Source organism: Eubalaena glacialis, chromosome 17 (assembly GCF_028564815.1).
Source record: "Eubalaena glacialis isolate mEubGla1 chromosome 17, mEubGla1.1.hap2.+ XY, whole genome shotgun sequence".
Taxonomy (NCBI): Eukaryota; Metazoa; Chordata; class Mammalia; order Artiodactyla; family Balaenidae; genus Eubalaena; species Eubalaena glacialis.
In genome coordinates, this window is record NC_083732.1 from 30,430,635 (window position 1) to 30,445,725 (window position 15,091).

The 15,091-nt window shown below is 37.1% G+C and overlaps 1 protein-coding gene across 1 annotated transcript in view; it reads right to left on the reverse strand.

Annotated features, from left to right (window-relative positions):
• Positions 1-1,144: 1,144 nt before the first annotated feature.
• Positions 1,145-15,091, reverse strand: part of CNGB3 (cyclic nucleotide gated channel subunit beta 3) — a 196,303-nt gene continuing 182,356 nt past the window's right edge. The window contains exons 16-18 of the mRNA XM_061171725.1: positions 3,989-4,135; positions 3,578-3,752; positions 1,145-1,405 (exon numbers count right to left, since the gene is read on the reverse strand). Coding sequence (XP_061027708.1) covers positions 1,145-1,405; positions 3,578-3,752; positions 3,989-4,135 — 583 coding nt within the window. The remainder of the gene's footprint in view (positions 1,406-3,577; positions 3,753-3,988; positions 4,136-15,091) is intronic.

Consider the following 15,091-nt stretch of genomic DNA (forward strand, 5'->3'; position numbering starts at 1 on the left):
CTAAGGGCATTTATTAGAATGGAATTCTATATGTATTATTACTTCTGACAGCAGCCTGGCTCTTTTAGCCTCTTCACAGCTTGAGACTTTGGTAATTATGCTAATGCTAGCTGATTCATGAGGACAACTTCCTAAAGTGCACTTAATTAACTCGGAGATTTTGTAAACAGCTGTACATGTAGGTTCTGCAAATTGCAGGGATATGTCAATCTGACATGTGTACAGTCTGCCTTCCTAACCTCGTCACTTTTTACTAAAGCTGAAAACAAGAAGCTCAAATCTGACGTCTTCTGAAGTAAATGTTTGCAGAAGTTTCTGAGAAATGTCACTTTAGCCTCCATGAAGATGGGGACAATCTGATTCCTCCTGTTTGAGTCTGTTGAGACAGATGAGCCTTTTAAGTTGATTTGAGGGAAAATATTAAAGTTTGTTTCTTTAGCAAAGGGTACAGTTTTTCCAACATGTTGCTGCAATGTGATTTTGCTTGTGGGTTTTTTAGTACTGCTGACCAGCAGTGCTCTTCAGGGGACTCCTCTGCAAGTTGGGTTTTACATCCATCGGCTCCCTTGTTTGCTTCCCTTCAGTCTCAGCTGCTGGGTTGATTTGATACTTGACTGACTCATCACCCTGCCTTGAATGAAAATCACCCAACTTCTGACATTTTATTAAAATCTCATATTCCCAAAGTAAGAGACAAATTCATATACATGGAACATTTAACCAAGACTAACAGTGCGATGCAAGACTTTAACACACACACACAATCACACACACACACACACACACACAATTAAGAGAAAAAGTTAGTGAATCATTTCAGAGCCAAGACCAACCTAATCAAAATGGAGAGAAGAAACATCATCAAGAAAGAACGGAAGAAAAATAACCTACTATATACAATTAGGAGAAATACCAATTGCGCAAAGCTAATGACAACGGAGAATAGGGATGGTTTTTTAATAATCTTCTTATTGCCACTGCAGAAGATCACACTCTCAGATAAGTCCTAGAAACTAAGCTAGGGATTTGCCTATGGTTTCTCAAGGGTCCCGGCAAGGTCTTTTCCTCTCATTAGTTTAAGCTACCATCCTGACTACAGTCTCTTTGGGAACTAACTAGATTGTATCTGAAGATAATCAAACATTTATGGCTTAGCCTTTTCTTTGACTTCAATCATCAGAACCTCTTCCCCAGACTCCGCAGAAGGAGCCATGCTGATGATGAGTGATTGACGGGTAGTTCCTCTGGGTAAAACTGCCCTTCTAATTGACTGGGGCGCTTCCTCTGCTGTAAGAGAACTTGTTCGACATTTGGATGTTTCAAGTGGTTTCTCTGCTGGCTCTCTTCCTTTATCTTCGTATTTTTTTCCTTTATCCTCTTCTCCTTTGGAGTTTTCACTTTTTTTCTAGAAGCAACAGTTATTGAAAAGAATTGGTATTGAAATCATAATCAAGGACATTGGAGTCTTTTGATTAATATGCAATAGCTAAGGATCACCACTAAGACAAAGACTGTCTGAATTAAGTTAATAAGGGAATCATGTCTGCCACTGACTATCATTTAACTAAGTTTTCTGATGTGCTGGAGAATGGGGCTGAGCTGTCACATTTGAATTCGGTGTTAGTCCACATCGCGTTTTTGTCCCTGCCAAGGAATTCACTTCCTATTGACCCTCATGGTCTCTGAATTATTAGACTTAGTGCTCAGGACTCTTTGCTTTTTAAATATTTACTTACTTATTTTATGAAGATGAAATTTTAAATATTTATCTTTTAATAAAAATGTATTAACCAAATACCTTATAAATACTCTAGAATCTCTGGTGTTCCTCCTGCATAAGTTTATGGGAGAACTTCAGGGAGAAATTCATATCTCTTTCCTAGTACAGTCTTCTCCATTTGTCCCATGGGTGTTTGATATGGCTTTAGAACCTATTGTATTTAGTGTCATCTGTAGAAATTTCATAGTAAAAAATATACTATGCTCTTTACTGGTGATGCTTGAGATCAGTTTGAGAGACGCTTGTACCGGGTATGAATGTGTACATATGAAGTTGAGAGCCTTACTTAACATACTGACTTACACAGTTCTTTAACCCCATAAGCCTTTTACACAAAGTATTATTTCTATGCCGATTAAATAAGGCATTTGGTATACACTGATTTTCATCGCAGTGTTGTGTGGGTGGCAAAGGAGGAGGCAAGTTTTAGCCTCTTGAGTGTGACTGACTTTTATAATATTTGCTTTACCAATTTCCTGAAAGAACCACAGTCTCCCATTTCTTACAGTTTTAGAGTTAGCATAAGGACTAGATTCAGAAAACCTGAATTCCTGCTCTGTTTTTCAGTATCTGCCCTCATAAGCTTATCATGAGAATCAAAGAAATATGAAAAAAAAAGAGAAAAGCAATAACATTTGAGTTTCTTGACATTTCTAGGAATTGGGAGACAGCTTGGTGTAGGTGTGGAAGTCTGAATACCCGAGTAATAGCTTTTGCTCTGTCATTGATTGTGATCTTATCCAAATACATTGATCTGGATCTTAGTTTCTTCATCTATAACATAAAAGCTTGGATGCAATCTATGTGGTTATTTCTAACTTTAAACATTAGTGATAGTAATTGAATGAATATTAGTGAAAATGTTTATTAGCTTACTGGTAAAATGTCATATATTTATAGGTGTATATGTATGTCTGTACATATACAGTTGATCCTCATTATTCATGGTAGTTTTGTTCTATAAAGCTGCCACAAACACTGTTAGCAAACCCTGACCTATCTCCCCTAGGGGTAATGCAGGTTTAGGTTCCTACAAGCCTCTGGCTACAACATTTTTGTCAGCTGCTCAATACATAGCCTTGTTTTATGTGTATTTCTGTTTAGAGACACCTTATTTAATATATATTGTTTATTCATTACACTGAACTCACAGCCAACAGTACTATGACTCATGCTTGAATGAAGCTTATCTAACACACATATTTCTCTGTAAGCACATCAGAGCATTTTTGTGCTTAGGAAGAACACTAGGTGGTGCTTTGGGGGCCATTTTTAACAGTGTTGTGGGGGGAGATGCACAAAAATGCAAAAAACATGGCAATAAATAGACCACGAAAAGGTCACTTGTTTACAGTGTGAGAGTTGAAACAAGAAGGCAGAGTGTCTCCTTGTTCAAACTCAGCTGGGAACATGTGCCTCCAGCAACTTAAATTTTTTGCTGCTCTGCACATGTATGTCTGCGAATGACCCCCAAAACACCATAAATATTGATTTTGAGGTTACAAACACATTTTAGTGAGTAGGCAGATTTGCAAACACAGAATCCACAAAAATGAGGGTCAACTGTATTTATGTATATATACATTAAAACTATCCATAATAAACCTGTGAGGATTAAATGTGATGTTATATGGGCATACAGTAAAATAATAAGTGCTATATACAAAGTATTAATTATTTGCATTAGATGAATCCAGATTATCCCAGTGTCTGAAATGGAATTAAAGTAGGAGCTTGTCTGGGTTTCTTTAGTCCAGTGGTCTCTGTTACAGCCCTCCTTTCCCTCTGCCTTATTACCAGAATGGTTTGTTCTCTCTTCAATGTGAGTAGTCTTGCAAGACCTGCTTTTCCTGAGCCTCCCAGGAGACCTTTAAACATTTTGGGTGTCTCTTGTTTTGGTGGGAAGAGAAAGGCAAGTCCTTTATTTGGACAAGTTGTCCCTGTGCCTGGAGCCTTGTTCTTTAGAAGCACTCTGTGGACAAGACAGAAAGGCCATTTCAGATAGCACTGTGAGAGTTATGGAAAAACTTACCAGAAATACTATCATTTCTCCTAATCTGTGAAGTTTTCAATGTATAACTGCGTAAACAGTTGTTTGTTAAGTGAATCTCATGGATAAAATTGATTGTACCCACCATAGCACAGTTCTCATCTTAGATTTTACAAAGTAAAACCAACTCCTCTCTAATGGGGTTTTAAAGGTTATACCTGGCTTTCTTCATGAGGAGCTTTTTAGAATCTGGATAATGCACTAGAATTTCTTGGAGGGTCCTTTTGTCCAGAGTTAAAAGATTGGCAAAGCCATGGGCCACCACGTTGGCAGTTCTACGGTTTCCTCCTCTTGCTGCTAGAAGGCTGTAAGAGAGAAAAATGAATCTTTGCCACCAGTTTCAATCTTCCTCCACCAAAATCTTAAAAAAAAAAAAAAATCAAATATTAGAACCATTTATACTGCTTCAGAGATCATTCTCTGGATGTGAGAGTTCAGATGAGTGTGCAGAGAGAGTCAAGATGTGGTGGCAATAGAAGTGGCAACAGATTTCAACGCGTTTTGCATCTAACTCCCACCTCAAATCAAGGCCTTGTAGCCATCAGAGCCCTGGGAGATTCTTCCTCCCAGATTCTAGAAGTGCAGACTCTCTTTGGACTGGGTATCCTCCATTTGCTCTTTCAGACTAACTTTTCATCCTTCCCGATCCTCTTTGCACTCCATGAAGCTGACCTCTGTGGGCTTGCTCTCTGATTTTCATTGGGGTTCAGCCAATGGGAAATACCAGTAGGAAGTCAGAAAGCAGGAAGAGAGTGGGGTTGGCACGTTTCTTCCCCCATTCTTCCCTGCCAGGCCTTAGGTTAGCAATGGCTGCAGTTCCTACCAAAATCCACAGCTCCTGGCCATCTCCTGGAAGTACAACTCCCACAGATTTCTTTCTGGGCTCTGGTAATGTGCCCTGCCCTTGTCCCCTTGAGGCCTGGCTGTGGAAACAGCTCCCTTGTAGCTAGCTTTGAGATGTATCATCATCTCTTGTTGGGTAGTCTTAGATTTTCCTTCTAATTTCCTTTGATTGACTTCTGTCAGTAATCCCTTTATTAAAGTCTTCTTAGTTAACTTACTTAAGTGTACCTTCAGGTTTTTGTCTGGACTCTGACAGATCAAGCTCTGACATCAAATCTTGATACCCTGGTTACATTAGGTGAATTTAATCTCTTCCTATACGTAACTCCCAGATCAAATTGTTTCTCAGTATCATAAATTGCTCTGTAGTATAGTCATTCTCATACTGCTTCCCACTTGGAATGTCAGAGAATTCTGGACTTTATATCTCTCAGGGACATAGCTGGGGCATTTTGCATTTGGGAAGTAACCAATAAATAGTTATAAAATAAATGAACACTCGAGTGAATAAAACAAATGTATATAACTTCTGTCATTCACCAATAATCCAGAAAATAAGGGTTGGTCTTTGAAAGCAAGACAAGAAAAAACACATTTCAAATGTTTAAAAAAACACTACAGCCTCTGCAGTGAGATGGTAACACGAGATTCAATCTCTCGGAGTCAACCATTTAGAAATGGAGAAAGAAGGCTCACATTAATAAAACACAATCTCCAGGGGTGGACAGGACCGAGAAAGCATTCTGGCAATAGGAATGTTCACGTTTTCACAGCCCTGCCTTTGGGGACAATGAGATGTGAGAAGCTGCATGGGTGCTGTGCCTGAAGATTGATATCAGACCATGTGTATTTATCCAGCTGTTGTTGCAGAAAAGGGAACATTTTCACTGGCTGTTAATCATTAAAAAACTAACATAGGGTTTCAGCTCTGACATGTAAAGAGCTTGGAAGTTGTCACTCCTGTCCTTACAACATGAAAAAGTTGAACAAACTGAAAACCAATGACTTTTCTTGGAACTGTCAAAGAACTGAAGTTGCAGGGTCCACTCCCATCCAAATCTGGGGAGACAGGTGAATCCAGAAAGCCACAGCCAAACCTGCTTACCTGGAACAGAAGCCCTTGGAGCTGTAACTGGTAGGAATACCTAAATGGTAATTTTGACAAATTGCTGTAGGTTGAGAGTAAACTATCAAGAGAGGGAGAAACTCTGCGGCCCACAATTATGGGGAAACTGATACTTTTATAGGTTTTACCTTGAGAAACTTTAGCAGATTCTCATGGTTGAGAGCCAAGAAAGATCTGCTTGTTGCTCTGGCAGTAGAAGGGGATAATTAATCATTGTAAAATACACCCAGAATATATTTGTTCTCCATTACAAAGGTCTACTATCCAGGGGAAAAGATTACCAGAGTCTTATCCTACCTGGAGGAAGGGCATTTCTCTCACCCCAGGCACCTCTGGCCTTCCTGCCTAAGGGGATAAGAAACACCTGTGAAGATCGCACCCCAGGGACATAGATCCATTAAAAGACTTAGATTTAATCATAAAGTTAGAGCTCTCCCCCATACCTTAGCACTATACCAAAGGGGCTTCTGTATAGTAACATTGGGTTATAACTGCAAAATGCAGACTTTCTCTGAAGAGCAGTACTGAGGGAAGGCCAAAGTCAACAGAGGAGATAGAAACAAAGTCACTAGAGAAATTTAGAAGCTCTAGCACCTACAACTAGAGCAAACATTAAACACAGCCCAACTCCTAGCCAGATTAATATAAAACCTCATTCTAAAGACCTGTTTACCTCAGTTCCTACTACCCATTACGTCATGTACAGCTTTCAACAAAAATTACAAAGTACACTAAAAAGCAAGTAAAATACAGCCTGAAGAGCCAAAGAAAGCATTAGAACCAGACTGAGATATGACACAGATGTTGGAACTATCAGAGAATTTAAAATAACTATGATTAATATGTTAAAAGATCTATTGGAAAAAGTAGGCATCATACAAGAACAGATGGGTAATGTAAGCAGAGAGATAGAAATTCTAAGACAGATTTGAAAGGAAAGGTTAGAAATAAAAAATACTGTAACAGAAATGAATACTGACTTTAATGGGCTCATCAGTAGACTGGGCATGGTCAAGAAAAGAATAGATGAGCTTGAAGATAGGTAGTAGAAAGTTCCCAAATTGAATGCAAAAAGAAAAAAAGGAATGAAAAAAAAAACCCCAAAATCCAACCAGAACAGAAAATCAAGAACCGTGGGACATTTTCAAAAGTTATTATATATATATGATATATACATAAACATACATCATTCTCTAGTATTAGAAGAACCACCTGAAGTAATAATGGCCAAGAACAACAAGCCACAGATCCAGGAAGCTCAGAGAATACCAAGCAGAATAAATACTCCCCACCGCCCATTCCTAGGCACATCATATTCAAAGTGTAATAAACTAAAGACAAAGAAAATCTTGAAAAGAGCTGAGGGGGAAAAAGCCTTACATATAAAGGAACAGGAATAAGAATTATAGTGGACTTTTCATCAGAAACACTGCAAATAAGAAGAGAGTGGAGTGAAATACCAAGTGTTGAGAAAAACAAAATCACCAACCTAGAATTCTATGTATAGTGAAGTTATCCTTCAAAAGTGAGGGAGAGATGAAGATTTTTTCAGAAAACCAAAAACTGAGGGACTTTAACATTAGCAGACATACCCTTAAAGATGTTGAGAGAAATTCTTCGGGAAGAATGAAAATGATACAGATTAAAAATTTAGGTCTACATAAAGAGTGAAAGACATGGGAGAAGGAATAAGCAGAGGTAAAACGAAAGTCTTTTATTTTCCTTATTCTTAATTTATCTAAAATATGACTTTAAATAATAAAGTAACACTGCATTGGGTGACTGTAGCATATGGATAAGTGAAATGAATGATATCAGTGTCTTAAGGGCTGGTAGGGAAGGGCTGTTATAATGTTCCTGCACTATGTGTGAAGTGGTATAGTGTTAATGTGAAGGTAAACTTAGTTTAAAATGTGTATGGCAAACACTGAAGTTTTTTGAAAAGAATTATAATTGATAAACTAAGAGAAAAGAGAAAATGGAATCTCCTTTCCTGAGGTTCTCCCCAAGAAAAGCTCTGCCTTCACCTTTTTTTTTAAGAGAAATAAATTTTACTCTGTCATCCATCTATCTATCTATCTATCTATCTATCTATCTATCTATCTATCTATCTATCTATCTACCTATCTTCCTGCCTATCTATGTATGAAATGGATGTTAATATTTGAAGGACAATGATTGGATGAGCCTATTTCATTCACATTCCTGTCGCCTTGGGCATAGGGCAATCCAGTAGTTAGGAAGGGCTGGATGGCACTGGGGAGCTTAATTTGGACCTGAGACTGTCTCTGTGTGTGTCAGACTATGAGAGCAGAACGGAAATAACATATTTAAATGTCAAGTTATTTTGAGATTTCTCAAGCTTTAATTAAACTTGCCTACAGGTTACACATTTGGAGTGCTTGATGAGTTTTTGAACGGAAGAAATAGTCTGTCTGCCAGATGGATTTTGCCCAAACTCTCTCAGCAATGTTTAAAATAGCATGTTTTTTTTCCCCTCCTGTCCACAAAATGCTTCTCCAGCATTCCACCAATGGAAAGTTTCACTCATTAAATAGCTTAGTAAGAAGATCCCTAAATATTGCCAAGCCCACATAGTTTCTGAAAGAGCATGTGCTGGAGGACAAACAGCCGAGGTTAATGGTAAGTGTCCCCAGGTCAAAAATACTGAACAGAGCAATGGCCCAGGAAACAAGGGAATGGATTCTAATTCTAGGTCCACTTTTGTTTGCTGTGACCTTAAAAAAGAACTTAAGGACCTTTTAGATTTTTACTCCAATCATGTATTTATTAAGTGCCTATCATGTATTCAGCAGGTAAAGTAGTGCAAAAAGAAAAATAGTAAAGCATGGTATGGTTTGTGGAAAGAGTACAGATTTTGGAACCAGATAACTCTACTATTTTATTTATTTATTTATTTATAATGTTTAATTTAAAAGAATTTAAATTGAACTATAGTTGAAATCTACCATTTATTAAGTGTATTTCTGAGCAAGATACTTAATCTCTCTTTTGGGTTAACAAGACCACCTTTTAGTACCTTCTGTACTATAGGTATCTGATTATCTTTAGGGAGAGATAGGTGTTTATAGACTCCTGACATTCAATTATGAAGGTGTACTTAGGTAAAACTCCTGGCTGAGGAGTTTTAAACCCTAATTTGGGGTATGTAACTGTAACAAGTAACAATAAGTATAATAAATTTTATTACACAGGGTTCTCCAGAGAAACAGAAAAAATAGGACATATACAGATATATATAAAAGGAGATTTATTATGGGAATTGGCTCACGTCGTTGTGGTGGTTATGGAGTCTGAGAAGTCCCACAGTCTGCCATCTACAAGCTGGAGACCCAGGAAAATGGTGCTGTAATTCAGTCTGGGTCCAAAGGCCTGAGAAGGGGAGAAAGAGGAGCCTCTGGTGTAAGTCCAAGTCTGGGTCTGAAAGTCCAGAACCAGGAGCCCTGATGTCTGATGTCTGAGGGCAGGAGAAGAGAGATGTGCCAGCTCAAGCTGAGAGAACGAATTTGCTCTTTCTTCACATTTTTGTTCTATTCAGACCCTCAGTGGATTGGGTGATCCATACTGCATTGGTGAGGGTGATCTTCCTTACTCAATCTACTGATTCAAATGTTAATCTCTGCCCAAAACACCCTTCCTTACAAGCACACACCATAAATAATGTTTTATCATCTATCTTGGCATCCCTTAGCCAAGTTGACACAAAAAATTAACCATCATAGTACTAGTGTGCCAAAAGTGGATAAGTGAATGAAATCAGTGGTGTGAATGTCAGAGGGAGAAGGTATATTTAGTGTGAGATGACCTGTATGTGCAAAACTCTGTAAATGTCAGGTATAAATAGCAATATGAAGATTATATATGTAACACATATATACATATAATACATTATACATGTATAATATATATACTATACACATATGTATACTATATATGTATATAATATGCACATATATGCATATATACATACAGTACATACATATACATATAATATGTACATGTGCACATATACATATAAACAAATGTATATATACATATAAACAAATGTATATGTATTTACATATACATTTCTGTGTGTATATATCAGAAAGAGCTAGAATATTCAGATAGTCTCTAGTCAGTCATCCATTTCCAGCTTTTTTCCAGGGCTGCCACATATGGCATCATAAATTGTGCACTGCATACACAGACTGTAATGTGACTGGAACACAATGTGCACAGCCCTTTTTCACAGAGCTAGTTTATCCAGAAAGCACTCACAAGGATAAGTAGAATACAAAAGAGCATAAGTTGAAAGGAAGAGCAGAAGAAAAACAAGAATGGAAACATAAAATGGGGTTCACACAAAAATGCAAACTTTGTTACAAGAGGGCTTCAAATTTGGCTTTAAGTCTCTTATATCATAAAAATCGATGGATTCTTAGTTTTAAGACAGAAATATCTGCTGAAGGGCTTTAGTAGAGAGGCCACTATGTAAATTGGTGGACAACATGTTCATATTCTATTATAGATGCAAAACTAAGTTTGCCAGCACTGTTTGTGATGTGGTCCTCAGTAAAGGCTGTGTGTCACTCCAAAGTCCAGTTCTGTAGGAACAATGCTGTGGGTGGGAAGGTCAGTCAGTACAGTACATATCAGATACTCATCTGTCTCTTTGTTTTCAGAGGTATCTAGGATATCTAGAGAAAAATAATCCTCTTAAACATTACCTTTCTCAGCTGAACTTTTGATAAATAGTTTTTTTCTATGAGTTTGAGATTTTACAGACCATTTTACTTTGGAGGCCAATCATGCAGAAGCATATAAGGAATTCACTGTATAAATTGAAAAGAAAAGGAAAAAAAGAAATTAGTGATAAATTAGAAGTGTGTAGAAATAACATACTCCATAATGACCTAGATACAATGCCAAGTTCTGGGGCTATAAAGATGATTAACATCTGTCCTCAAGCCAAAAGGGAACCCTCCTATACTGTTGGTGGGAATGTAAATTAGTACAGCCACTGTGGAAAAGAGTATGGAGTTTCCTTGAAAAAACTAAATATAGAGTTACCATATGATCCAGTAATGCCACTCCTGGGCATATATCTGGGAAAGAAAAAAGCTCTAATTTGAAAAGATACATTCACCCCAGTGTTCATAGCGGCACTATTTACAGTAGCAAAGACATGGAAGCAACCTCAGTGTCCATCAACAGATGAATGGATAAAGAAGATGATATAGATATAGGTACAGATATAGATATATAAAATGAAATATTACTCAGCCATAAAAAAGAATGAAATAATGCCATTTGCAGCAACATGGATGGACCTAGAGGTTATCATTTTAAATGAAGTTAAGTCAGACAAAGACAAATATTCTATCACTTATATATAGAATCTAAAAATTAGTACAAATAAACTTATTTGCAAAACAGAAACAGACTCACAGACATAGAACACAAACTTATGGTTACCAAAGGAGAAGGGGGGAGAGATAAATTGGGAGTATGAGATTAACAGATGCATACTACCATATATAAAATAAACAAAAGGATTTACTGTATAGCATAGGGAACTATATTCAATATCTTATAGTAAACTATAATGGAAAAGGATCAAAAAAAATATAGATATACACATATATATGTATAACTGAATCACTTTGCTGTATACCTGAAACTAACACAATATTTGTAAATCGACTGTATTTCAATAAAAAAAAAATCTGCCCTCAAGCTGTTTGTAATCTAGGAGTGGGATAAGCGTGGGCAAGGGTTGTCTAGTCAACTAACAAATATTGATAATAACATTAGTAATAGTAGTATTACTAGCTAATATTTTTAAATGCTTACTATGAGCCAGGTATTTTTCTAAGTCAATACATATAATGCTTTTCAATCCTATGAGGTAATTATGTATTATTATTACTCTATTTTAACTGATGAAGAAATGAAACCTCAGTTGAGGACCCCACCTGGAGTCACACAGCTCATTGTTGTGGAGTTGGATGCAAACCTAGACAGACTTCTTAAACAGATAAACACAATTCAGAATGATTAATGCTTTGATAACTGTAAAAAATGAGAATGTTTCCTAAAATGAAGAAGTTTCTTGTCTAAAAGCATACTCTCATATGTAGAATTGTTTCCTATAATAGAAATAAAACTAACTCTGAATACTATCTATGGAAAGAAGATCAATCACATCACATCCAATGCTGAGTGAGAGACTACAACTTCATATATCTGTTCTCATTAAGCAAATTTCCAGCTGGATTATATTTAGAGTGTAGGAGGTTAGGTCACCTGTGTAGACTTTTATGAGATATTCTTTTACTCTTTTCAATGTTATTGGAAAACACTTTGTTGCTTGAAAATTTTTACCACTTCACTAAATATAAATCCTGACAAAACTTTTGTGGGTGAGAAAATATCAGAGGATGTTCTAGTGTCACCTCTGCCCAGACTGCTCGCTCTTTGCAGATACTTTGATATTCATAAAACTACTGCAAGGCAACACATGTTAACCTAGATTTTTGAGAAAAATCTCTATGTATGGATTTTTATCAGAGTTAAAGAGTTCAGATTTCACAGATACAAAACATGTAGTCCTCTTTCTCCCAGAAGTCTTGATTTCAGAGTTGAATTGGCCTTAGAAGAAGTGGATAATCAGGACTTCCCTGGTGGTGCAGTGGCTAAGAATCCGCCTGCCAGTGCAGGGGACACGGGTTCGAGCCCTGGTGCAGGAAGATCCCACATGCCACGGAGCAACTGAGCCCGTGCGCCACAACTACTGAGCCCGCGTAACAACAGAAGGCACCGCAATGAGAAGCCTGTGCACTGCAACCAAGAGTAGCCCCCCGCTCGCCGCAACTAGAGAAAGCCCACACGCAGCAATGAAGACCCAATGCGGCCAAAAATAAACAAATTTATTAAAAAGAAAAAAAAAAGAAGTGGATGATCGATGAAGAATCTAGGTAAAAATTCTAAAGAAGGAGAGGAAAAAAAGAATAACATGCACAGTTTATTCCATGCCCTCTTTATTTATATCAAGTACCCAGGAGGATATATGATACTCTGGCTAGAAAATACTGTATCAAACAAACTAATATTCTAGCTTAACTACGTGTTTCTTTGGGGTCAAAATAGTTAACAATGTCATATATTAATGACCACATGAAACTGTTGAGGTAGGTTCTTACCTACACTTACTGACATGGAAATTGAGGTCCAGAATCTAGTGAAGTGACTTATTCCAGAACAAATACTTATGAGTTTCATTGCAGAAATTCAAATCCAAGACTAGAGCTGACTTCAAGTCATAGAGTCTTTTCTTTACACCCTAAACTCTAATGCTGCTAATGAAGCCATTGTTATTGTTCTAATGATACAGATTTGCCCATGGATATTAGAAAAATCAGGGAGGAAGCCAGTTGGGCTGGTTGTGATAAGCTCTACCAATGTCTGACAATCAGATTCTTTACTCCCTCTCTGCTATTCCAAATGGTGGTAAAGAGCCTTGATTTTCATAGAATTAGAGTCACCAGATGAAGTCAGTTTAGGAGGAGTCCTGAGAATATTTGAATACATGTTTAAACAATGGTACTGATAATGTAGTTGTTCACAGGAATATTGTGAAACTTAGATGAGGTTTGCTTTTTGCTCTAAGCAAAAAATGCTACACAAACAAAGAGACTGTATATTAAAGAAGGTAGTGAAAATATAAACACATATTTTAACACAGGTAGTATTCACAGGACTGAGCCAGAAAAAAATGGAAATGAAAAGTTTTCTCCCTCAATATTTATCAATCTTCTTACCCCTGCTCATACTTGCAATGTATCTACTATTTCTGTCTTTTAGGAAAGGCAGGGTAGTGGGTGAAGGAATAACAGAGTTATTCTGATGAAGAATAAGAATACGGAATTAAAATAGTCCAAAAAACTAAAAGTCTACCTTGGTACTCTCATTTTGAAAACTGTGTGCTCAGGAAAAATAGGCAAACATTGTTTGGAGGGAACAAAGAGGTTTAAAATTATTTTTCAAAATATTTGGCCTTTTCACCATGGTATAGAGAAAATATTTGTTAAATATGCAGAATGGGTGATTTGACCAATATAGCTGGTGAAAAGTCAGAACTTAAATACTTTAAATAAAAGCCAGACTATCTAAAACATATGATATATCACTGCCTAAATTCTGCTCAATAACTTGTTATATATGATGAAAAAAGGATATTGTACAAAGAAAGAAACACAGAAAATAAATGATCACATTTATGAAAATAAATAGGCCCAGAGGAAATTAATTCATTTATCAAATATTTATTGAGGACCTATTATTTTCTAGGCACTATTTAGAGAAATGTAAATTAAAACAACTATTAAAGTGCAAAACCAACTGAGAATAATGAGGTAATATCACTGATACTAGAGAAAGATAGCTATACATTGCATGTTGTATCTTAAATTGGTTCAATTTTTCTAGAAAATCATCTGCCCATATATTCCAAGAGTTATAGAAATGTTTCTACCTTTTTACCTAGTTATTTCATTTTGGGGAATAAACTTCAAAGAAATAAAAGAAAAGCAAAATGATTTTACAAAGATAAACGTAGCAGTCCTATTCTTAATAATAAAAACTGACAAAAAGGGTACAAGGCTGAATATGCATATTCATGACAAAAATGAACGTGTATTAGTACATTTGCAAAGATAGAAAGATAATTATGTTAACTTATTTATTCAGTGACTATTTATTAGGCACTTATGTGGGCCAGGCACTGCCCTAAGGGCTGGGGATCAAGTGCAGATCGGGTGTGGCGTCTGCTAGGGACTGTGTCTGTGTACAAAATGGAAAAATACAACCTCTCTGGGCAAATGCAGTCCTATAGGTGCAAAGCTTGGCCAGAAAAATGCCCCCTTTTGCAAAGTAAAAGGCACCTGTGCATGAGGGGGAGTGTAAGAGCAGGGCTCATGCTCAGGAGTGGAGTGCAGGCTGCATTCCAGTTCTCCCAGCCCCTGCCTGGACATCCTGATGCAGAGCACGACTGGCACAGCATACATAGTAGTCCTGGTGCTTACGATTTAGTGAGGAAGGAAGAAAGACACTGAAGAAATAAATGCACCAGCAAGTGCATGATTACAAAGGTACGTGTTCCGAAAGATAGGAATGTAGTCCAACTAGAGAATATAGCAAGGAGACCTGGGTGGTCCCTATAATGGAGAAAAAGAAGTCCTGAAAGTAGCTGAGATTAGGTTAAAGGGGTGGGAAACCTATATGGGCAGAG